The sequence below is a fragment of the Meriones unguiculatus genome (assembly GCF_030254825.1).
Source record: "Meriones unguiculatus strain TT.TT164.6M chromosome 13 unlocalized genomic scaffold, Bangor_MerUng_6.1 Chr13_unordered_Scaffold_34, whole genome shotgun sequence".
Classification (NCBI taxonomy): domain Eukaryota; kingdom Metazoa; phylum Chordata; class Mammalia; order Rodentia; family Muridae; genus Meriones; species Meriones unguiculatus.
Window position 1 is genome coordinate 2,297,894 of NW_026843646.1, and position 26,257 is coordinate 2,324,150.

The 26,257-nt window shown below is 37.5% G+C and overlaps 1 protein-coding gene across 1 annotated transcript; it reads left to right on the plus strand.

Moving 5' to 3' along the window:
* Positions 1–18,392: 18,392 nt before the first annotated feature.
* Positions 18,393–21,339, plus strand: LOC132650860 (zinc finger protein 431-like; the record flags this gene model as incomplete). The annotated part of the gene is made up of 3 exons (XM_060376192.1): positions 18,393–18,426; positions 18,639–18,699; positions 20,052–21,339. Coding segments are annotated over exons 1-3 (1,383 nt in total), but the record flags the coding sequence as incomplete, so codon positions are not given.
* Between the last annotated feature and the right edge of the window lie 4,918 nt (positions 21,340–26,257).

Sequence of the window (26,257 nt, forward strand, 5' to 3'; positions counted from 1 at the left end):
GGTCCCGTTAGAATTTAGCTGAAGGAAAGCTGCCTGTAAAATACTTCACAGATAAGTAGTATGCTAACCAGGCCTGTTAGAGATTAGGATCCTAGATTATGTAGAAATGTGGCAGGGTGAGGTTTTTTAATTTGTAATTTTCTAACGTGTATTTATTAATTCATGAATGCGAATGAAAACAGACCAGATTGGTGGGTGTTCAATTTGGGTCAGGTTGCTTGATCCAGTGAATATTGAATTTCAAATTAAGGGACTGTCCTATGCCCATATGTCCAATCCTGATTGACACAGTAATGTCAATTCAAATTTGAGACACAGGCTATTGGCTAAAGCTGTTTCTGTCAGGTTACAGGTCTTAGCAGCTAATATTGTACACAGGGGCAAAGTCAAATAGTATCTTATTAATTGCTTTCCCTCTATAAGAGAATGACCTGTGTTTTTCAAAGTCAGTATACCTATGTGTTTTGTTTTTGTTTTTGTTTTTGTTTTTTTTCAACTAAGAGGTTAACAGCACTGGCTGCTCTTCCAGAAGTCAAAAGTTCAATAAACCACTGATAAACCACATGGTGGTGACTCACAACATCTATAATGAGATCTGGTGTTCTTTTCTGGCATGCAAGTATACATGCATGCAGTACACTGTACACATAATAAATGAATATTTAAAATAGTCAGTTGTTGGTATTATTACATTTTGTTTTGTTGATGCATCATTGCTCTAGTCTCTTATTAGTTAATATTCTCTGATAATCCCCAGTCATTAAGAATTTCATTTCTTTTCTCTAGTCTTTGACATTTGTTTTTGTTTAAAGTAATGACTCCTGTAGATAAGGCTTTCACATGTTTTGTAGTTTACATTTTATTTGAGCAATGAATGCTACCTCTAATGTCCAGTGCTTAGAACATAGTTCTGCAACTCTTTTCAGGTGTATCCTGACTGGTCAGTGTGAAGTAAAGAAGACCAGTGAATGAGTGTCCATTGACTTTCCTGGTTTGTTTGTTTGTTTGTTTGTTTGTTTTTGGAGGTGGGTAATTACAACTAAAGAGGGACCTATGTAAGAACTGAGTTCACTGACCTACTTTGAAGCTTTAGTTACAACACAAGAAGGGAGGGGGAGGAGGGAAGATAGCAATGAGTCAGGTAATCAACTTTAGACAGTAAAAGTGAAAACTGTACATTTGGAGGGATTCATATACAGTGAAATCAAGAATATGGATTAGGAGCTGAGCTTGTTTCTGGAAAGCAAATTTCTATAGTTGAACTATAGATCTGGAGAAACTCATGTGGTAATTCCTAACAGGAATGTCCCCTCTGTCCCTGTTTGAAAATGCACAACCTGAGAGGAAAAAAAAAGGTTTGAGTAATAATTGATGTGCCCTAATACATACCTGAAGTACCTGAAGAATATTGGACCATAAGGCCATTTTCAACTTTTAAAAATAATTTTTGAGATTATAATGAAATCATTTCATCCTTCTCTCTTCTCTCTACTCTTACATCTCAAATGCTGGGATGAATCGTTAAGGAGGCTACTTAACAATCAAAGCAGACGTGGCTGTCAGATTCTCCCTGCATCCCTCAGTCCTCACCTGTTATAAGGTATGGGTGTCATACACAGATCTCTAGCCCAGGAGTTGAGTTGCCCTCCTCCCAGCTGTCCTTACTATGTATTCTAAATGTTTTGGTTACTTGGTCTTTTTCATTTGTCGTTTATCCTCCTGGCCCTTTGTTCAGGCTCTCCACTTCTCTTTCTCCTCTCTTCTCACATAGCTCAGGGTCATGTCAACTCTAGACTGTCCCAGATTTCCCTGTGTCTGACTATGTTCTCTCGTCTATCTATAATAAACTTTCTACTCCAACATACGTAGGAACAGCCACATCCTTTTTGTTTTATATCTCATTTTCATTGAGCTCCCATTAACTACTCCTTTCTTTCAAATTCATGGCCATTTGTTTCTTTATTGGTTGTTACTCTTTGGCTTTGACTGAAGTTTGGCTGATGGACTTCCCAACTATGAGGTAGAGATGAATTCACTGGACACTGAGTGTGTAACATAAATTACCTGTATCTTGGAAAATGAACAGGTGCCCTGGGAGAGTGGAAGATTGAATTTTAAATCATTTCCAAGATGAGGGTGTTGGAGGATATTTGATCCCAGGGTGATCCCTGAGATTGTGAACTGTAAAAACCCGTGCTTTGTTTGGTGTGGGTGAGCCCTAACACAAATCTTAATTCCAAGAATTTACAATTTATTGTAAACAGGTGATTACGGTATGGTTCCGTCAGCCCTAGAACATGCCTTTAATTCAAAAGCTCTCTGTGCACAGGATTTAATAGTGTTAATTCTAGGTCAAGAGGCAAAGCAAGAAACCAGCTGACAGATATTAAAGAGTAAGTGGAACTTTCAGCTGAAATATATTTAAGACAGAGGGTAAAAGTGGAAGGAGTTTTAGCTTTGTAGATTTTGGGCTTTTTGAACTTTGAGCTAGAAGCCTTTGGCCTTGGGTTCCTTTAGCCTATCCTCCCTGAGCTGTCATCTGAACTGGTGAGCTTTTGGGGCTTTTTCCTCTTAGAGGTGAGGTGAATAGCAGGGTCAGATGGATGCTTTCTTTGCCTCTCTGCACTAGCAGGTTTTAAAATTGAATAATTGGGATTTTCATTCTTTTATAACAACACTAGGTTTCTGTGTGCCCATAGGGTTTAGGACAAAGCTAGAATGCCTCTGCTATCTGCATCATTTGATCTTTGATCCACTGGTAGAGGAGCTACTACTGTCCTGAGACTCAGCTCTATTGTTCAAGATAATGATGTACTCTGGGCAGGCCTAACAATCAGGAGCAACAGTGGGAGGTAGTTTATGGGTTTGTTCTGGGATTTTCCTCTGATGTAGCTCTAAAGAGCTGTGAGTGAGACCAGACCATGTCATGCTGAGTGTGGGGCCATTGTCTCCAGGCCAGGAAGAGCAGGCTGCTGAGCTATCACAGCCTGTTCTGCTTTGAAAGAGATGGACTGTAGTTCAGACTGTGGTTCAGGCTGTGGTTCTGTTGGTCTCCATGTGGTGATCTCGGCAGAGACCCTTGGCCTCCAACCCTTCTTGAGTGTCCAGAGAAGTGAGGACTTTGTGGCCTGGGCAGTAGAAAGTTGTGGTGCTTATAATATCACTTTCTAGTGTGCACATACATGCATTGGTTTTGCAGTGGACAGATTGGAAAACTGAAGGTCTCATTTCTAGAAATGATGAATGTTGTATTCCACATACAGCTTTGAGTAACAAATTTTACAAATCGTTTTGAAACTGGAAGAAATTAGGTGGTGGTGCTCATCTTTCAGGAATACTTGATTATGTTTTTTTTTTTTTTTTTAACTTTCAACTACCACCAGTCACAATGGCATGCTTTAGAGAAATTCAATTCCAGGGTACAAAATTAATTTCTGAGATGCAGAATTTTGTCAGGTGTGCCTGGTTTTAGGTAAGTGGATGGGGCAGATTCCACATCTTGTGACATAATCCATGCATCAGAAAACATATTAAATTATTCTCCAACATTGCTTTGTGTGTGACTTTTGGCAAGGGCTGGGATGTGCCTGAACCCACCAGGGAACATGAGGGACTGCAAGCCATAGCTTATCTTTATGATCAACTCCATTTTCCACTTCCAGAGCAAAAGGGCTCTCTGGAAAGGAGGTTAGTAGTAGATGGAGGGTTAGAAATATAACAGTTTAGGTGTCACTTTGAGTTTGTCTTGTGTGATTTGTGAAATCTGTGTTTATTTGATTTTTATTAAAAAACAATCAAAGTTATCTCTGGTCCAGTGCACATTTTTCATGTTAGAGTTTCCTTAGGTCTTTTCATGTAAACTTGGCTATATTTTAGGCTTATGTTTTTGGCTTTTTCTCTCACCCCTTCATTCTTTCACAAACACTGTACACATTCTTAATTATTGAAGTTTGTGGTAAGTACAGAAGTCACATAATGCCAGAAGATTATGAGATTCATGACAATAGAATCATCCCTCATTTTTCTGTTTTCCTCTGTTTCTTACCAGGTGACTTTTCTGATATGAGATAGAGATTTTGGATTGTTCCTTAGCAATCACATAAAGACAATTTGCACTATGTCTGTAGAAGGCAGAAGAGACAACATGAAGGTGAGTGATACCAGTTGGACAGTTTATTCTTTCCTTTTGACAATTTCTTTTGGTGATCTGTCATTTTCTTCAGAAGTTTCATGTGTCCAGTTGTCTCCATATTCATTAGTTGGAAGATTTTATTCTCCTGAAAAGATTAAATCAAAACCTGCCCCATCCCTAATTCAGGGGAGAGGGTCCTACCTTTTTAGGCATGTTATATCTTTTATAGGGCAAAATGGTTTTTTGGAAATAGAAAAAGTATAATATCTCAATTAAAGTTAAAAGATCTTTGAAAGTTTATAAATATACCTTAAAGTGTATTTATTTCTAGATAATAAAGTGCATTCACTTTGATTTTCAGCCTGTCTTTTACATGTAGCTTTTAAATGAAATCAATGTAAATCATATGTGCCTGCCTCTGCTTCCCAGGTGGTATGTAAAAGGCATGTGCCTCCCAAATGCTGGGATTAAGGCTGTGAACCACCAACACCCTGTCATTGTAACTCCTGAATTCAGAAAACAACTAATTAATAGTGAACTGCTTGTCTCTGCTGGGATTAAAGGCACTGTCTGTCACTACACTGCTCAAAAATTTTATATTCACTCCAAATTATTCTATCTCAAACAAGTTTATAACTTTGAATTTACTTAAAACATTTAAACCTCTTAACTGTTTTTCATATGAAACAACAAAAGTATCCTTTTTATTTAAGAAGAAAAAACTAGTCTTTATAAGTTTGTGTGGACTCAATGACCAAGCTGTCTGATGAACAGTTACCTCTGCTTATTCAGGGGATCTCCACTATTCAAATCTAATCATTATCAATTTTGATAGGATCCACCATTCCTTTCCTGTGGAGACATTTAGTTTTACCTGTGAAGACACAGTTCAACAGTTTCTCATTGTCTACTCCTTTTAGTTTTGTTTACTTCTTTTTGTTGTACAGTATTTAGGTGTGCTGTTAAGTTGCTAGTAAGAGATCTTACAGATTTTTTTTTCTAAATGTACTTAGTGCTATGAACTGTCTTCTGGTCAACATTTCTATTGTGTACTATGAGTTTTGATATGTTATATATTCATTTCATGGAATTATTGCAAGTTTCTTATATCTTTTGATACTTCCACTGTTCAAGTATATCATCAGTTTTGGAGAACAATGTATGAGTGTCTGAGAAGATGGAACAATCTTTTGTGCTTGGGTGGATGTTCTGTAAACATCATTTGGGTATATTTACTTTTTTGATGTTAGTTAGCTGGAGCATTTCTCTGTTTAGTTTGGTCAGGAGTGTCCATTGGTGAGAGTGATATATTGAAGTCTTCCTCTATTGGTTTATGAGGGCCAGGATGTGATGCAAGCTGCAGAAGTGTTTCTTTTATAACTTGGGTGCTCTTAGGTTGGGGGCATAGATGTTAAGTGTTGAAATGTTATATTGCTGGATGTTTTATTTTAATATGTCATGTCATTTGCCATCTTTTGATTAGTTTTTTTTTTGGAAACTGTTTCGTTACCTATTAAAATTTCTATACAAGCTTGATACTCTAGTCCATTTATTTAGAATATCTTTTTCCAACCCTTTACCTTGAGATAATGTCTATCTTGATGTGAAGCTTTGTTTGTTGTACTTAGAAGAAGGGTGGATTCTATTTTATCATCAATTTTGTGAGTCTGTGTCTTTTTATTGGTGAATTTGGGTTGATGTTATTAAGAAATATCATTGAACAGTGATTGTTATTTTTGTGGTGGTGGTGGTTTTAGCACCTTGAGTGGGGCTGTATTTATAGATACATATTATTTAAAATTGACCTTTTTATGGAACATCTTATTTTCCCCATTTGGTGATTGAAACTTTCTGGGCATGGTTAGTAATTTGTATTGTATTGTATTGGCTTCTGCAGTTTTTTAGAGTCAGAAGCACTCTGTCTAAGCCCTTCATCTTCTAGCATTTTTACTGAGAATACAGGATTAATTCCAAGAGATCTGCCTTTTTTGTTTTTTGGTTGGTTTTTGTTTGTTTTGGTTTGTCGGATTGGTTGGTTAGTATGGTTTGTTTGTTTTCAGTTGCAGCTTTTCATATTCTTTCTTCGTTCTGTATATTTAGAGTTTTGATTATTCTCTGGTAAGAGGACTTTCTTTTCTGATCCAGTATCTTTGGTATTTTGTATGCTTCTTGTGCTTTGATAGACATCTTCTTCTTTAGGTTAAGAAATTTTTCTTGTATGATTTTGTTGAAAATGTCTTCTGGACCTTTGATCTCATCCTTCTTCTTCTAATCTGATTATCAGCATGTTGTGTGTTGTCATAATGTCCCAGAGTTCCTGGATGTTTCCTGAAAGTTTGTATGTAGACAGGCTGGTTTTGAACTTCTAGCTCTAACTCCAGTCGAGTGTTGGGCTTAAATGTAGGCCAACATGCCTGGCATCAACATCACCATCATTGGCTGCTGAGCATGGAATATATGGTTTTAGGTATTTATTTTGTTTTGTTTTGTATATGTAAGCATAGGCTATTGTGTTGATTTTCATCAACATCATGCATTTGAAATTTGGCAGGGAGTATATTTAATTTCTTAGGATGGCATTTAATGATGACACTAACACTATCTGAGCTTTCTGAGTCATTGAATTGTGGGTTTGTGACACTCTCCTTACCTGTTGTATTTTGTTTTTTTTTTAATTTTATTTGTTTGTTTTATTTCCATTTAATTCATTTTTAATTTAAATTTGTTTTTTTTTAATTTATTCTCTGACATGAACTCGAGTCTTTGATTACCTCCTCCTGAGTGTTGCAGTCTTGCAATGCCACAGAGGAACATGATGCAGCCATCCTTGATGAGACCTGATAAGCTAGAAGGGAAGGAATTCCTCCCCAATTAGGAGACTAGAGAAAGGGCATAGGGGCAGAAGAAGGAGGGTCGGTGGGCCTGGGAGGAGATGAGGGAGGGGGCTATGGCAAGGATACAAAGTTAACACATTGCAATAAATAAATTAATTAAATTAAAAAGTAATTTATCCACTAAACATCCCAATTGTAATCTTCTCCCTTGACTCTTCCTTGTCTCACCCTCCATTCTTCTTTCCTCCTTATCCCACTTCCTATATCTCAGATACAGGGAACCTTCCTCTCCTACCATCTGAACCCAGCCTATCAAGTCTCACTACAACTTCCTGCATCCTCTTCCTCTGTGGCATAGCAATGCCCCCTCCACCAAGGGGAAATGATCAAATAGCAGACAACAGAGTCCATGTCAAAGCCAGCACCTTCTCCCCTTACTATGGATCGAACATGGAGACTGAGCTGCCTATCAGCTACATCTGAGCAGGGGTCTGGTTCCTCTTCATGAATGGTCTTTGGTGGGTCCATCAATCTCTGCGAGTCCCCATGGGCCCAGATTTGTTGTCCTTGTTGGTCTTCTTATGGAGGTCCTGCCAGCTCTGGGTCTTTCTACATTCTATTCTCCCACTCTTTCCTATGATTCCCTGTACTCTACCCAAAGTTTGGCTGTGAATCTTAGCATCTGTTTCGAACCCCTAATGGGCAGAGTCTTTTGGAGGATATGTATGTTAGGCTCTCATCCTCTTCCCTCTCCTCAGTCACTTCTGGTGTTGATTCTATTTCCACTTTTGCATAAGAATTGAGCATCTTTCATAGGGTCCTCCTTTTTATTTAGCTCCTTTAGGTCTGTAGATTGTAGTATGTTTATCCAATATTATGGCCATTATCCATTTACAAATGAGCATATACCATGCATGTCTTTCTGGTTTTGGAATAACTCACTTAGGATGATCATTTCTAGTTCCATCTACTTGCCTGAAAATTTTATAGTTTCCTTTATTTTTTAAATACCCGAGGTGCATTCCATTGTGTAAATGTACTACAATTTCTGTAAAACAATGGTTTGGTTGAGAGACATGTAGTTTGTTTCCCTGTTATGGCTATTATGAATAGAGATGCTATGAACACAGTTGAGCAAATATCTTTGTTGAATGGTGGATCATCTTTTTGATATATGCCCAGGAATGGTAGAGCTGGGTCTTGAAGTAACACTATTTCCAATTGTCTGAGAAAGCATCGGATTGATTTTTATAGTGGTTGTATAAGTTTGCACTCTCACCAGCAATGGAGGAGTGTTCCTCTTTCTCCACATTCTCACTAGCTTGCTGTCACTTCAGTTTTTGACCTTAATCATGATGGGTTTAAGATGGAATGTCATTTTCATTTCCATGATTACTACAGATATTGAGCATTTAATGTCCACCATTTGATATTTCTCTGTGGAGAAATCTCTGTATAGTTCTGTACCACAGTTTTAAATTGGATTATTTGGATTATTGGAGTTTAATTTCTTCAGCTCTTTATATATATTGTTTATTAGCTCTTTCTGTTGTATGTAGGGTTGGTGAAGATCTTTTGCCAGGCTGTAGGCTGTCATTTTGTTCTGTTGACAGAGTTCTTTGCTTCATAGAAGCTTTTTGTTTCATGAGATCCTATTCCTTAATTCTTGATCTCAGAGCCAGTGTTCTTGGTGTTCTGTTGAGGAATTTATTATCTATGCCAATGAGATCAAGACTCTTTCCCACTTTTTCTTCTAACAGATTTAGTGTATCTGGTTTTATGTTGAGGTCTTTGAACAACTTGGACTGTAGTTTGATGTGGGGTGATAAATATGGATCTATTTTCATTTTTCTACATGTAGACTTCCAGTTAGACCAGCACCATTTGTTGAAGATGCTGTCCTTTTTCCATTGCATGGTTTTGGCTTCTTTGTCAAAAATCAAGTGTCGATAGGTGTGTGGGTTTATTTATGACTCTTCACTTCAATTCCATTCATCCACCATTCTGATTTTATTTCAGTACCGTGCATTTTTTATTACTATTGATTTATAGTAGAGCTTGAGATCAGGGATGGTGATACCTACTGAAGATCTGCTATAGTACAGGAGTGTTTTAGCTATTCTGGCTTTTTTATTTATCCATATGAAGCTGAGAATTGTTTTTTTTTCAAGTTCGTTAAGGAATTGTGTCGATATTTTGATGGGAATAGTATTTAATCTATAGATTGTTTTTGGTATGATAGCAATTTTTACTATGTTGATCCTACTGACCCATGAGCATGAGAGATATTTCTCTCTTCTGGTATCTTTTTCAACTTCTTTCTTCAGAGGCTTAAAGTTGTTTATTTTTTTTTCATGCAGGTTTTTCACTTGCTTGTTGAGAATAACTCCAAGGTACATTATGTTGTTTTGTTTGTTTCCTACCTATTGTGAAGGGTGTTGTTCTCCTAAATCTTTCTCAGTCCATTTGTCTTTTGCATACAGGAGTGCTACTGATTTTTTTTTTTTTTTAGTTAACTTTATATCCAACCACTTTGATAAAGTGTTATTCAACTGTAGGAGTTTCGTACAGTAGAATATTTGGGGTCACTTTTATATACTGTCATATATGTGAATAGCAATACTTTGACTTCTTCTTTATCAATTTGTATCCCCTTGATCACCTTTAGTTGTCTTATTGCCCTAGATAGGACTTTGAGTACTGTACTGAAGAGATTTGGAGAGAGTGTGTGGCCTTGTCTTGTCCCTGAGTTCAGTGGAATTGATTTAACTTTCTTTTCATTTAGTTTGATGTTAGCTATAGGACTGCTGTATATTGTTTTTACTATTTTTAGATCTGTATCTCTGTCCCCAGCCACTCCAAGACTTTAAACAAGAATAACTGTTGGATATTGTCAAATGCTTTTTTGGCTTCTAAGGAAATGATCCTGTGCTATTTTTTTTCAATTTGTTTATATGATGGATTAAGATTCCATATATTGGACCATCCCTGCATGCCTGGAATGAAGCCTACTTGGTCATGTTGGATGATATTTTTGGTATGTTCTTGGATTTGGTTTGTGGTTAATTTATTGAGTATTTTTGCATCATTGTTCATAAAAGAGATTGGTCTGAAGATTTCTTTCTCTTTTGGGGTCTTTTAGGATTTATCAAGGTAACTGTGGTCTTACAAAAGGAGTTTGGTCATGTTGTGTCCATTTCTATTTTGTGGAATAATTTGAAGAATATCGGTTTTCACTCTTCATTGAAGTTCTTGTAGAATTCTGCTCTGAAATCATCTTGCCCTTGGCTCTTTTTTTGGAAGGATTTTGATAGCTGCTTCTATTTTTTTTAGGCAGTATAAGTCTCTTTAATATCTTTACCTGATTTTTATTCAACTTTGGTAAGTGGAATCTAACAAGAGAATTGTATATTTCATTTAGATTTTTCAAATGTTGTGGCATATAGGCTTTTGACATAAGAGCTAATGGTTCTTCAGATTTTCTCAGTGTCTGTTATCTCTCTGTCTTCCTTTCAGACTTTGTTGATTTGGATAGTGTCTTTCTGCCATTTACTTAGTTTGGCTAAGAGTTTGTCTATATATTTGATTTTCTCAAAGAACTAGCTCTTGGTTTCGTTGATTTTTTTAAATTATTTTCTTTGTTTCTAATTTATTGATTTCAGCCCTGATGTTGGTTATTCCTAGTGGTCTACTCCTGTTGGGTGTGTTTGCTTCTTTTTTTTCTAGGGCTTTCAGGTGTGCCATTAAGTTGCTTGTATGGGATGTCTCCAATAGCTTATGAAGGCCTTTAGTGATATTAAAAGTCCTCTTAGGACTGCTTTCATTGCATCCCACGAGATTAGGTATGATGTGCATTCATTTTCATTGAACTGTAGGAAGTTCTTTCTTTATTTCTTTCCTCACCTAGATTTCATTGAGTAGGGAGTTGTTCAGTTCCCACGTGTGTGTAGGCTTTTTATTATTTCTGTTATTGTTGAGGTTCATCTTTAGTCCATCATGGTCTGATAAGGTACAAGATATCATTTCAGTCTTGTTGTATCTTTTGAGGCCTGGTTTGTGACCTACTGTATGGTCAGTTTTGGAGAAGGGTCCATGAGGTGCTAAAAGAAGATAGATTCTTTTCTTTTTGGGTTTAAAAATTCTCTAGATATCTGTTAGGTCCATTTGATTCATGACATCCATTAGTGTCATTATCTCTCAGTTTAAGTTCTTTTCCATTGCTCTGTCCCTTGATAATAGTGACATGTTGACTTCTCCCACTATTAATGTACGGTGATTGATATGTTCTTTAAATTTTATTAATGTTTCTTTTACAAATGTGGGTGTCCTTGTATTTGGGGCATTGTTGCTCAGAATACAGATGCCATCTTGGTGGAATTTTCCTTTGATGAGTATGAAGTAGTCTTCCTCTTTATTTATTTATTTATTTATTTATATTTAGGAGCAATAACTGACATCAGGCAATATTTTCATAGTTTGAAACTATGTGTAACAGCATAGTTTTTAAAAAAATCTTTCAACATTTTATTGTGTTCTTTTTACATTTTTATTAATAACAGTTTATTCACTTTGTATCCCCCCTGTACCTCCCTTCCTCCTCCCCTTCCAATCCCACCCTCCATCTTTCCCACCCCTGTTCCTTTCCCAGTCTACTGATAAGGGAGGTCCTCCTCCCCTTCACTCTGATCCTAGTCTATCAGGTCTCATTAGGAGTGGCTGCATTGTCTTCTTCTGTGGCCTGGCAAGGCTGATTCCCCCTCAATGGGAGGTGATCAAAATAAAAAAGCAGGCCAATGAGTTCCTGTCAGAGACAGTGCCTGTCCCCATTACTATGAAGCACACTTGAATACTGAACTGCCATAGGCTACCTTTTGTGCAGGGGTTTCAGGCCATCTCCATGAGTGGGCCTTGGCTGGCGTATTAGTTTCACAAAAGACCCCTGTGCCCAGAATTTTTGGAACAGTTACTGTCCTTGTGGAGCTCCTGTCCTCTCCAGGTTTACTATCTCTCAGTTCTTCCATAAGATTCCCTGCACTCTGCCCAAAGTTTGGCAATGAGTCTCAGCATCTGCCTTGACACCCTTCTGGGTTAGAGCCTTTCAAAGGCCCTCTGTGGTAGGCTCCTGTCCTGTTCCGTTGTTCTCCATCATCTGATGTCCATCCTCTTTGCCTTTTTGCATGGGGTTTGAGCATCTTAACCAGCATACTTCCTGATTAACTTCCTTAGGTGTACAGATTTTAGTATTTTTATCCTATATATTATATTCTATATCCACTTATAAGTGAGTATATACCCTGTGAGTCTTTCTGCTTCTGGGATACCACACTCAGCATGATCTTTTCCACTTCCCACCATTTACCTGCAAGTTTCATGTTTTCCTTGTTTTTCATTGCTGAGTTATATTCCATAGTATAGATATACCACAATTTCTGTATCCATTTCTCAACTGAGGGCCATCTCTGCTGTTTCCAGCTTCTGGCTATTACAAATAAAGCTATTACAAACATAGCTGAGTAGATGTCCTTGTTGTATACTTGAGCGCCTTTTGGATATATGCTTAGGAGTGGTATAGCTGGATCTTGAGGAGGCGCTATTCCTAATTGTCTGAGAAAGTGTCAGGTTGATTTGTAAAGTGGTTGTATAAGTTTACATTCCCACCAGCAATGAAGGAGGGTTCCCCTTTCTCCAAATCCTATCCAGCATGAGTTGTCACTTAAGTTATTCTTCTTAGTCATTTTGATGGGTGTAAGGTGAAATCTCAGGGTGGTTTTGATTTGCATTTCCCTGATGACTAAGAATGTTGAACATTTCTTTAAGTGTTTCTCTGCCATTCTATATTCCTCTATTGAGAATTCTCTGTTTTGCTTTGTACCCCATTTTTTAATTTGGGTTACTTGATTTGTTGCTGTTTAACTTCTTGAATTCTTTATAAATGCTGGATATTAACCCTCTGTCAGATATAGGGTTAGTGAAGATCCTTTCCCAATCTGTAGGCAGGAGTTTTGTTTTGAAAACAGTTTCCTTTGACTTATAGAAGATTTTCAGTTTCATGAGGTCCCATTTATTGATTGTTGCTCTTAGAGTCTGCACTGTTGGTGTTCTGTTCAGGAAGTTGTAGCCTGTGCAAATGAGTTCAAGGCTCTTCCTCACTTTTTCTTCTAACAGGGTTAGTATGTCTGGTTTTATACTGAGGTCTTTAATCCACCTGAACTTGAGTTTTGTGCAGAGTGGTAATTATGGATCTATTTTCATTTTCCTACATGTAGACATCCAGTTAGACCAGCACCTTTTGTTGAAGATGCTATCTTTTTTCCGTTGTATGGTTTTGGCATCTTTGTAAAAATCAGGAGTCCATAGTGTGTAGGTGTATTTCTGGGACTTCTATCCAATTCCTTTGATCCACTAGTTAGTGTCTATGCAAGTACCATGCAGTTTTTATTACTTTTGCTCTATAGTACAGCTTGAGATCAGGGATGGAGATACCTCCAGAAGATCTTTTATTATGGAAGATTGTTTTAGCAATTCTGGGTTTCTTGTTATTCCATATGAAGTTGGGAATTTTTCTTTCAAGGTCTGTAAAGATTTGTGTTGGTAATTTGATGGGAATTACATTAAATCTGTAGATTGAATTTGGTAAGAGGACCATTTTTACTATGTTTATCCTGCCAAGCCATGAGCATGAGAGATCTTTCCATCTTCTGATATCTTCTTCTATTTCTTTGTTTAGAGACTTGAAATTTTTTCATACAAGTCTTTGACTTGCTTGGTTAGGGTCACACCAAGGTACTTTATGTCCTTTTTGACTATTGTGAAGGTTTTTGTTACCTAATTTCTTTCTCAGCACTTTTGTCATTTGTATACAAAAGGGCTACTGATTTTTTGAGTTGATTTTGTATCCAGCCACATTGCTGAAAGTATTTGTCAGCTTTAGGGGTTCCATGGTAGAATTTTGGGGGTCACTCAGGTATACTATCATATCATCTACAAATAGTGATACTTTGACTTCTTCTTTTCCCATTTGTATCCCCTTAATCTTCTTTAATTGTCTTATTACTCTAGCAAGGACTTCGAGAACTATGTTGAAGAGATATGGAGAGAGGGGGCAGCCTTGCCTTGTCCCTGAATTCAGTGGGATTGTTTTAAGTTTCTCTCCATTCAGTTTGATGTTGGCTATATGTTTTCTGTATATTGCCTTTACTATGTTTAGGTATATGCCCTGTATCCCTGATCTCTCCAATACTTTAAAAATGAATGGATGCTGGATTTTTTCAAATGCTTTTTCAGCATCTAAGGAAATTATCACGTGTTTATTTTTCTTTCAGTTTGTTAATATGGTGGATCATATCGATAGATTTTTGCATATTGAACCACCCCTGAATACCTGGCCTGAAGCCTGCTTTGTTGTAGTGGATGATATCTTTGATGTATTTTTGTATTGGGTTTGCAAAGTATTTTGTTGAGTATTTTTGCATCAATGCTCATAAGAGTGATTGGCCTGAAATTGTCTTTATGCTGGGGTATCCAGGGCTGCTTGCTCCTGAATAACTGGGTTCTGGAGATGCCATATTGTTTGTCTTTTGTTGGTTGAGCTTTTACACTGGCCTCTACCCATTGGTATATCTTAGGTGTTGTGTGTTAGTTTCTGGTACTTCCTGGAATTCTGTGGTGGGTCGAATCCCCTTGGCAGAAAGACTTTTCCCAAAGGAGCTCTCCTCCGTTTTTTAGGTATGGTCAATGAATGGCAGGTGTTTTTCAAGAATTGCCACAGCTCATCTCAGGCATACAGACCTGAGTAGTAATTGTTGCCTTTGTTAGTAAAGGGGGCTATCCTCTCACCCAGAGAAGTTCTGGAGACAGCTGCCCTGCTGCTGGGTTTCTTGCTGTAAATTTAGTGAGCTGCTGCTGTAACCTGGGTGCCTTCTGGTTTGGTCAGTTTAGTTAGGCAAAACTGGTTGTCCTTTGGAGCAGTATCTGGGGGTTGATCTTAGGGAACCCAGGCTTCTGTAGGTTTGAGTTTGGAGCTCTATACCACAGTAGCCAAGTGGTAATCAGTGGCAGGTGAGCACCACTTTCATGTATACAGCAGGAGGCTAGAGTATGGATCCTGTGGATAACCAGAAAGTTTTCTGGAGCTAGGTGTCCTGAGGTAGGGCCAGATGTTTTCCCCACCTTAGGGTTTTCTCCCAATAGGAAGACTCAGTCTGTGGTGTTTGACGTGGTGTGTAGAATGCATAGGCACTTGCCAATGATGGCTCCAAGCTGGTGACTGGGAAAGAAGCTGAGAACTTTTCCAAAAATGTTCCTGTGTATGGTGGATGTAGTGTGTGTGTGGAGAGTTGGCTGAGTTCTCTAAGCTGGGACCTGCTGTTTCCCTGCCTGTGGGGTTTTCTCCAGACAGGGAAACCCAGGCTCTAGTGTCCGGGGGCACACAATTCTGTGATGGAGAGTAGGGCATATAAGCCTAGCAGCTGGAGGCACACTCAGGCCTGGCGGCTGTGCACCCACCGGTCTGCAGAACCTTTCCAGGGATAAAATGGGTGACCTGAGGTCAGTCCTGCTTTCTTCCCTGTTTTTTTTTTTTTTCCTAGACTGGGGCTCCCAGTCTATGGTGCCCTGGAGAACATAATTTAGTCTGGAAAGTTTATCAGGACAGAAAGGTGTATCCTGGGACCCGGGATATCTTCCGGGTTCTTGCTGAGTGACCTGAGAGTGGACCTGACTGACTCCCACACCGTGGAGTTTCCTCTCACCTGGGAAACAGGATCTCTGTTGTTTTAGGGCCCAGAGTTCAGTCTTTTAGTTGCTGTACCAACATTGCTGTCCTACTCCTCAGACCCAATGTCCTTCTGGCACCACAATCTTGGATTCCCCCCTTCCTCATCCCTTTCAATTAATTTTGGTTGAAAGTCTATTTTATTAGATATTAGAATAGCTACTCCTGCTTGCTTCTTGGGTCCATTTGCTTGAAAACCTTATTCCTGCTGCAACATCCCAGGAACTTTCCCAGAGATTAGCTGGGTGCTCTGAGGTTGGACCCGATTGTTTACCTCATCATTGGTTTTCTTCTTACATTTGAAACACAGTCAGTTGGGACCCACAGATCCAACTATTGGATGCCATGCAGTCTCTGCTACCCAGCTTATCAGACACAGTATGCAATCAGCCCAACCATCTGGGATCTATTTTTTTTTTACAGTTTTTTTTCTTTATTTTTTTTATCAGTTACATTTTATTAACTCTGTATCTCAGCCGTGTCCTGATCCCTCATTCCCTCCCAGTCCCTCCCTCCCTCCTTCATCTCCACCGTGCCCCTTTCCAAGTCCACTGATAGGGGTGACCTCCTCCCTATTCATCTGATCCTGTTTTATCAGGTATCTTCAGGACTGGCTGCAAAGCTCTCCTCTGTGTCCTAACAGGACTGCTCCTCCCTTCGGGGGTGGGGAGACCAAAGAGAAAAAAGATAATCAATTGAGCGGACATGGGGTAAGATGATCAATCCTCATTTAGAAAGACAGATGGGATGTGCATTGAACGTATGACAGGAGTCTACTGAGCACATCTGAAAGACTCTAACTAGCAGTGTTTTCAAAGCAAAGACTCATGACCAAACCTTTGGCAGAGTACAGGGAATCATAAGAAAGAAGGGGAGTTAGTCTGATGGGGAAAGGATAGGAGCTCCACAAGGACCAAATATATCTGGGATCTATTTTTAATTTTTACTGAATATGAGTATTTTGATTGTATGCATGAATATGCACCTCTTGCATGCCTAATCCTCACAGTAGTCTGAAGATATCTTCAGAACTCATGAACTTATAGCAATTGATAGTAGTGGGTCCCAGGTAATCACTGACAATTGAGCCCAATTATTTGAAAGAGCAGCAAGAACTCCTCACTGCTGAGCCATCTCTCCTGTTTTATGTTGCTTATTTATGATCAGCATTTATATTTACATGTTAATATTTTCATCTTTCTATTTTTAGGTGTTTAAACATGCATTCCCTTTTAGTAAGATATCATTGAAGTTACAGTTTAAGCTGGGGCAGTGCAATTTCTGGAGAATAAATATACAACAGGAGTGAATATATAATTCCTTGTAGGAGCTTCAGTAAAGACCTCTGAGTTCTTTCAATATTTTGTGTTTGTTTGATTGACTTTTAGAGGAGGCTCTGTCTTACTATATAGGTCTGGCTGTCCTAGAACTTTTTGAATAGATAATGCTGACATCCAGTTCAATAAGATACAGCTGCGTCTGCCTCCTGAGTGATGGAATTGAAGGCATGACAGAATACACCCACCTTGTCCACCATTTTTTGTAGTTAATAACTGTTAATAAATTTCTCTGATCGGTACTTAGTATTGATCATCTGTTAATTTCTCTCTCTCTCTGTGTCTCTGTCTCTATGTCTGTGTCTCTCTATTTCAAACCCTTCTCTCTGTTTGTCTTTGTCCACATTAATTGCCATGTCTATTCCAAAGTTATATCCTCTTCAAAAAGTTCATATATGATACAGTTAAAACTTGTTATTCCGTTTTCTTCTAAAATGACTTAGTGATAACATTAATACTTCTTTTTTAATAGAAAGTTTTAATCTTTATTTTTAATCTATAGACTACATTATTTAGTAAGGAGGATATACAAAACAATGATCAAAGAATAATCGTGTGTTCTATTCCTTTTCTTTTGTCTGGTCACTCAGAAATATGGTGCTATTGGCTATGATTGTTGTTGCTTGCCACTCACATTATTTTTATCCATGTATTCACTGTAGTCCACTTTCCCTTCCACAAATATATGAGTCCCCCTCTTCACATACTGATATGCCACATCCCTGAGCCCTGGTCAAAACATAATATTCAGTACCATGTTGTCTTTTGACTGATGTTACCCATCTGTTCAGTGTCCCCTGATCAACACATCTCATTTGTTGCTATATAAAATATCATGACTGTGTTTTGTCCTTCCACCTTTCTCATGACAGGGTCCTGACCTACTCACCCAAGTAACTGAAAATGATTCATAGATTGCTCAAGTACCCAACTAATGGCTACTTTATATTCATGTCTTACAAACTGATGAAACACAGGTTTTTGAAGCACGCCTTTGTTTTTTGTTTGTTTGTTTGTTTTTGTTTTTTTTTTTCAATCTAACCTTTAGGCTTTTTCATCTCCCCTACTTCACATCACGCACAGCACCCAACTGTATAACATTCGCACTTCTGTGTCAGAAAATAAATGGAAGAAGCAGTAGAATTATATGATTATATTGACAATGACGTATAAATTATATTGTTGCCACTGTTTCTGTTGTACAAATGTATGGCATATTTTAGAATTCAGTGACCTTCAATGATGTGCATGTGAAATTCAGCCAAGAAGAGTGGGCCTTGCTGGAACCTTCCCAGAAGCAACTCTACAAAGATGTGATGCTAGAGACCTGTGAAAACCTCACTGCTATAGGTAAGACTGCAATTTTTCTTTCACTTTTAAAATAAAGAGACAAGTCTTACTTTGTTATTGATCCTCTTCTGTGATTCCAATTGAGAATGAGGAGGAATGTGGTAAATAAATCAGGCATGATTCTAAGGGTCACAGATGATAATGATTTAAGTTTTGCCTTAATAATAACATGTTATTTCCAATAATATGTATTTTCTCGTACTATATTTTAGGCTACAATTGGGATGACCATAATATTGAAGAACATTTTCAGAGTTCTACAAGTAATAAAAGGTAACATTATGTGCACACTGATACAGATATGAATCTTAAATTTTAATGTGTCCTGGAAGTTTGGGGTTTTTTGTTTGTTTGCTTATTGGCTGCTTTTTATTTTCTGTTTTTGAATAGATTTTTTCTGGGTATCTGTGACTTTCTTAGACTTGCTTGTTAGACCAGCCTGACCTCAAAATAACAAGCAAGATATGCCTGCTTCTGCCTCCACAAGTGCTGGGATTGAAGGCATGTACCAGCACACATGGCTGTGTTCTGGAAGTTTTAAAGAAAAGCAACAGTGTAAAAACAGCACTGCTTTACGTGTACTGATGATCATTAAAATCTCATAATTCCATGTACTTCAATGTCAGGTATCTGATTTGTGTTTACAAGGCACTCCCCTAAGATAGAAGAAAATAAAATAATATTGTAACAAAAATACCATTTGAATCATATGGACATTACAGCTACTGACTTGAACTGCCAATCTGTTTAGTCTCATTCTATCTACTCAGATATTGTAAGAGGTATGCACACTGAATTGGTGATCAGTATGTGTCCAAAACCTTCTAATAAGCAAAAATTCCATAGTAGAACCAGTGTTACTCATTTTCGTGCAGTAACTTTGTAAAGTTTAGTGAAAGAAGCAGCTTATGAGAATCAAGAATATTGTTGTGGAGAAACCTTAATCCCTATATGACATATCTATGATGAACAAAAAACAAACTGTGTTAATTCAATGTGGGAATCTTTATTATTTTTGTAAATTAAACTGGTATATCATATGTCAAAATGATTCTAAGACACATGAGCATAGGGATATTGAAAGAAGCAGTGTCCCTGTCTTTCTCCAAGAACAATTGATTTGGTAGTAGTCCCCACTGTGAGTAAATTTTCTGAATGTGATAAATGGTTACTGTTAATTGGCTTTGCAACTTCACTGAGAATTTATCAGCAAACTCATATTGCTGAAAATACCTATGAATACTAGGAATTTGGAACTTCTGCTTTTCCTGGCTCACTTTGTAAATGAAGTATCATTCATACAGTACAAAAATTTGTGAATGGGATTGCTGTGGTAAAACTCTGAATTCTTAAATACTCTTCATATATAGGAAAAAACCTCTTATAGAAAAATGATGCTATAAAAGTGATCCACATAACAAATTCTCTTACCATCACAGGGATCTTCAAAAATACCCATAATGAAGGGGAATACCGTGAATGTAAATAATGTGATAAAACTTTTAAATTTGATTCTTCTTTACCATTAGACCAAATTATGAAATTAATTCACATAGATAAATATATTTATTAATGTAATGAAATGACGGTGGTAAATCTTTCACATGTGCCAATTTTCTTTGCAGGCATGAAAGCAGTCATACTGGAGAGAAACCCTTTAAATGCACTCTATGTGGGAAAACCTTCCCCTATATCACTGTTCTTATATGGCATAAAAGAACACACACTGGAGAGAAGCCTTACAAATGTAATCAATGTGGTAAAGCCTTTGCAAAAAGCAGTCAGCTCATACGGCATGAAAGAACACATACTGGAGAGAAACATTATGAATGTAATCAGTGTGGCAAAGCCTTTGCACAAAACAGTACTCTCTTAAGCCATACAAGAACACACACTGGAGAGAAACCTTATGAATGTAATGAGTGTGGCAAAGCCTTTGCAGAAAACAGTACTCTCTTAAGCCATAAAAGAACACACACTGGAGAGAAACCTTATGAATGTAACCAGTGTGGTAAAGCCTTTGCACAAAACAGTACTCTCTTAAGCCATAAAAGAACACACACTGGAGAGAAACCTTATGAATTTAACCAGTGTGGTAAAGCCTTTGCACAAAACAGTCATCTCATAAGCCATAAAAGAACACACACTGGAAAGAAACCTTATGAATGTAATGAGTGTGGTAAAGCCTTTGCAAATAACAGTCATCTCATGAGCCATAAAAGAACACACACTGGAGAGAAACCTTATGAATGTAATGAGTGTGGTAAAGCCTTTGCAGAAAACAGTACTCTCTTAAGCCATAAAAGAACACACACTGGAGAGAAACCTTATGAATGTAACCAGTGTGGTAAAGCCTTTGCACAAAACAGTCATCGCATAAGCCATAAAAGAACACACACTGGAGAGAAACCTTATGAATGTAATGAGTGTGGTAAAGCCTTTGCAGAAAACAGTACTCTCTTAAGCCATAAAAGAACACACACTGGAGAGAAACCTTATGAATGTAACCAGTGTGGTAAAGCCTTTGCACAAAACAGTCATCGCATAAGCCATAAAAGAACACACACTGGAGAGAAACCTTATGAATGTAATGAGTGTGGTAAAGCCTTTGCAAAAAACAGTCATCTCATGAGCCATAAAAGAACACACACTGGAGAGAAACCTTATGAATGTAATGAGTGTGGCAAAGCCTTTGCAGAAAACAGTACTCTCTTAAGCCATAAAAGAACACACACCAAAGAGAAACCTTATGAATGTAACCAGTATGGTAAAGCCTTTGCACAAAACAGTACTCTCTTAAGCCATAAAAGAACACACAGCAAAGAGAAACCTTATGAATGTAACCAGTGTGGTAAAGCCTTTGCAGAAAACAGTCATCTCATAAGACATAAAAGAACCCATACTGGAAAGAAACCTTATGAATATACCCAACCTGATAAAGCCTTTGCACAGCAGAGTAGTCTCCAAAAACAGGAAAAGACACACAGTAGAGAGAAGCCTTGTTAGGGTAATTAGTGTGATAAAGCCTTTGCATGTAACAATCATCTCCTAAGACAACAGCACATTCTGGAGGAAAACCATATGAATTTAACTATGTGGCAAAGCCTTTGCACATAACATCTCCTAATACATAAAAGAACACATACTGGAAGGATGTCTGACAGTAACCAATGTGAAAAAACTTTTGGACTTCAGAATCATCTTCACACTCATGAAAGAAATCCTAATGGACAGAAAGCCTGTGAGTGCTTTAAACATGGTGAAACCATTCCACATTTGTATAATCTTCATCATCATGAAAGGATTCATAATAGAGGAAAAACTTACGAATGTGTTAAAATCGTGAGGTCTTGCACAAATCCAGAGTCATCATCAACATAAAAGTATCCTTACTGGAGAGGAATTCTGTGAGTATAAGCGATGTGGAAAGGCCTTTGTGTACTTTGGTCCACTGAGATGCAACGAAACTGTAAAACTAGCTCAATGGAAATGACCTCCCTTTTCTGAAGGGAACATGCAACAGTATTATATATTAAGGGGCAATAGGAACGGAGAGTAGTCATGGGGCAGAGAAGGGAGGGGGATTACTATTGGAATTTAAAGTAAATAAACTTATTTTTAAAAAGAATACAATGAATGGTGAATATCAATTACATGCAACAGTATTATATAATAAGGTATTTACGGAAGACTTATTGATAATCCTGATTCTCAACATTTACTGTTTTCAATTGCCTCAGTTTACACAAGAAACTTTTAGTCCAGTGAATGAATATGTAGGGAATGGTGAATTAACACCAGCCAGGAAGTTCTCTGAGAGTATCACAACAGTGGTAGCCTGTAGAAGTTTCTTTGTGTACACATACCTATTGTTCCAGGGGTTCTATTGAAAACCATCACAACCCAGACTGAAGTTTGAGATGTGAGGGAGGAGGCTTTCTCTTCTATGTATGACCCTGCTGCTGGTCTAGTTGTATAACCATGGCAAGGATGAGTTTTCTCTGCCTGACATCATCTGGAGAGTGTCTTTACACATAGATGCCATCAATCAAGTTTGATACATGGCCTTTGACACAGATCCCTGATAACTCTCCCCTCCCTTCAAATATAGGATAATTAGGTTCCATGTTCTTGTTCACATGATAGGAATGTGCTTTTTAATGCAAATCAAGCATCCTTGAAGTGCCCAGTTTTAAACAATTATGTACACCTATCCTTAGAGCATCCCAGTCACTCCCTAAGGGGTACATACCCTCTGTTTTCTGGAATTAAAGTTTAACTTACTTTCTGAGGTGGTTCCCAGAGTGTTCTGATCACTGTTATGCTTGTGGGTCTTCCAAGCTTTATACCTCATCTTCTGGCCCCTCCTTCCTTTCTGGGCTGGTGAGAAACAGTCTCCAGGTAGCAAGAAAACCACGTTCTCTGAAATGCTTGTGAAAAAAATGTTTCACACTTCATAGCATTTCAAATTTCACATGTTTCTTGATGTGAGATGGTAAATAAAACAGTGTCTTTGGGATGGGACTCTTTGAAATGAATTATACCTAGTGTTGATTTCACTAAAAGCTTGCAGGTATGAAATCTTCTGAGTTGAGCACGGTGGCCTATGGAGGAGAAATAAGAGCAGAAATTTTATTTTCCTGTTTTTAATAGCTGAGTAGTGTTCTGATAATGTATGGGTAGATGGCAGAGGAGGGGAACTTCTCTTTTCAGTGGACTAAGGAAAAAGGATTGGGGGAAAGAGGGAAGGAGGGTGGGACCAGTAGGAGTTGAGGGAGTAGCCTTTAATAGGGATATATAATGAATAAATTGTGAAAAAATAACAATGATTAATAAAATAAAAATGAAGTAGAAAAACAAAACTTATAAGCAAAACTTCGAGTCCAGTCTGGGTACCCACCCTCCATCAAAGAAAAGAAAGAAGATATAAAGAAAGAAAAAAATTAGAAAGTTATAAAGAAAGAAAAAATATTTTCTTGTATCTGTTGAGACTTTCTTCCTTGTGAGCTCATTTTTTAATCATTGCCTAATGGAGAACATGCTGCTCTCTCTGAAGTTTATATTTCCATAATCATAGGTTTCATACCTGGAACAAATGGCAGAGGTTCATATTTAACATATCAAAACAGACATAGCTGCTAATTTTCTCCCAGCAATCCCTAAGTCCTTCCATGTTATATGGTCCTCCAGGCTGGCATAGTGCACCCAATACCCTGAATTCTTCCCAGGGCCTGAGCTAAACTCATTTCCCCCTTCCCCATATGTAGGCAAACCATTTTGGCTTCCTGGTCCTGTTGATAGCCATGCAAGAGTAACAGCAAAACATCTGTAGCACTCGTGGAATGTGGCTCCCCCGTTAGCATAGTCATGATGAGTTTGTCTTGGAGAAGCATAACCCCAAGAACTGCTTATACTGAGGACTTTGTGCTGTTGTGGAACATAGCTCTATTTGATGCCATTATGATGCCCATATTCCTCATTTGGTGTCTGTTGTTATGCCCCCATTTTCATTTCTTATGTTGCTGATTTGAGTATTTTCTCTCTGGCTTTTAGTTAGTTTGGCTAAGGGTTTGTCTACCTTGTTGATTTTCTCAAAGAATCAGCTCTTGGTCCCATTGATTGTTTGAATTGTTTTCTTTGTTTCTAATTCATTGATTTCTTAGTTTGAATATTTCCAATCATCTACTCCACTTGGGTGTGTCTGCTTAAGTTGAAGTCACACCATAATTCTTCCAGACATTTAAAAGGAGCTACAATAATCCTTCCTAAACTATCAAGAAAAGAGAAGATAAGAAAAAAGGAAAAGAAACAGAAGGAACCCTTTGAAACTCTTTCTAGAAATCCAGCATTGCTGTCATAAGCAATCCAGTAAAACACAAAAAACAACAACAAAAGAAAACTACAGGCCAAAACTGTTGATAAAAATAGACTTTCAACCAAAGTTAAACAAAAAAGATAAGGAGGGGGTGCTGGAGAGATGTCTCAGAGGTTAAGAACTGACTGACTGCTCTTTGAAAGGTCCTGAGTTCAATTCCCAGCAACCATATTTTGGCTCACAACCATCTATAATGAGATCTGGTGTTCTCTTCTGGTGTGCAGGTGTACATGCTGGCAGAATAATGTACACATAATAAATAAATAAATAAATAAATAAATAAATAAATAAATAAATAAATAAATCAATCTTAAAAAAGAAATTAAAAAAAAGATAAGGAGGGACAATTCATTCTCATCAAAGGAAAATTCCACCAGGAGGACATCACAGTCCTGAACATCTATGCCCCAAATATAAGAGCACCTGCTTTTGTAAATAAAAACAAGATTAAATCTTAAATCACACATCCCAACACCTTAATAGTGGGAGACTTCAACACTCCACTCTCATCAAGGGACAGATCATCTAGACAAAAGCTAAATAGGGAGAAATGACACTTACAGAGCAAATTACTGAAGCAAATAGACCTAATGTCTACAGAACTTTTCAACCAAACACAATGGAGTATGCCTTATTTTCAGTACCTCATGGAAATTTCTCAAAAATTGACCACATAGTCAGACACAAAGCAAGTCTCAACAAATGCAAGAAAATAAAAATAATTTCTTGTATCCTTTCAGACCACCATAGCCTAAAACTTGACCTCAACAACAACAGAAACTACAAAAGCATACATACATATGGTAACTAAACAACTCTCTACTCAGTGACAGCTTTCTCAGGAAAGAAACAAAAAAAGAAATTGGAGACTTCCTAAAATTCAATGAAAATGAAGGCACAACATACCAAAAGTTATGGGAAATGATGAAAGTGCTCCTAAGAGGAAAGTTCATAGCACTAAGTTTCTTCAAAAAGAAGTTCTAGACAAGCAATTTAATGGCAAACCTAAAATCCCTAGTATAAAAAGAAGTAGACACACACAAGAAGAGAAGATGATTGGAAATATTCAAACTCAGAGCTGAAATCAATGAATTAGAAACAAAGAAAACAATTCAAAGAATCAATGTGACCAAAAGCTGGTTCTTTGACAAAATCAACAATATAGACAAACCCTTAGTAAATCTAACTAAAAGGCTAATAGAAACTATCCAAGTCAGCAAAATCAGAAATCAAAATGGGGGCATAACAAGAGACACTGAGGAAATCCAAACAATCATTAGGTCATAGTACAAAAGCCTACATGCCACAAAATTTGAAAATCTAAATGAAATGGACAATTTTCTTGATAGATTCCATCTACCAAAATTAAATCAAGATCAGGCAGAAAGATTGAATAGTCCTATATCCCCCAAGGAAATAGAAGCAGTCACCACAAGTCTCTCTTCCAAAAAAAATGCCCAGGCCACATGGTTTCAGCACAGAATTCTACCAGACCTTCAAAGAAGTGCTAACTCCAATTCAACTTAAATTATTCCACAAAATAGAAACAGAAGGAACATTACCAAATTCATTCTAGATAGCCACAGTCACCTTGAAACCTAAACTACACAAAGACCCAACCAAAAAAGAGAAATTCAGACGTATTGCTCTTATGAGAATTGGTGGAAAAATATTCAATAAAATATTGGCAAACCTAATTCAAGAATATATAAAAGATATCATCCACCATGACCAAGTAGGCTTCATCTCATGCATGCAGGGGTGGTTCAGTAAATGGAAATCCATCATTTAAACAAACTGAAGGAGAAAAACCACATGATCATCTCCTTAGACATTTGACAAAATCCAACATCCATTCATGTTTAAAGTCTTGGAGAGATCAGATATACAAGGCACATAGCTAAACATAGTGAAGAAAATACACAGCAAGTCTATAGCTAAGATCAAACTAAATGG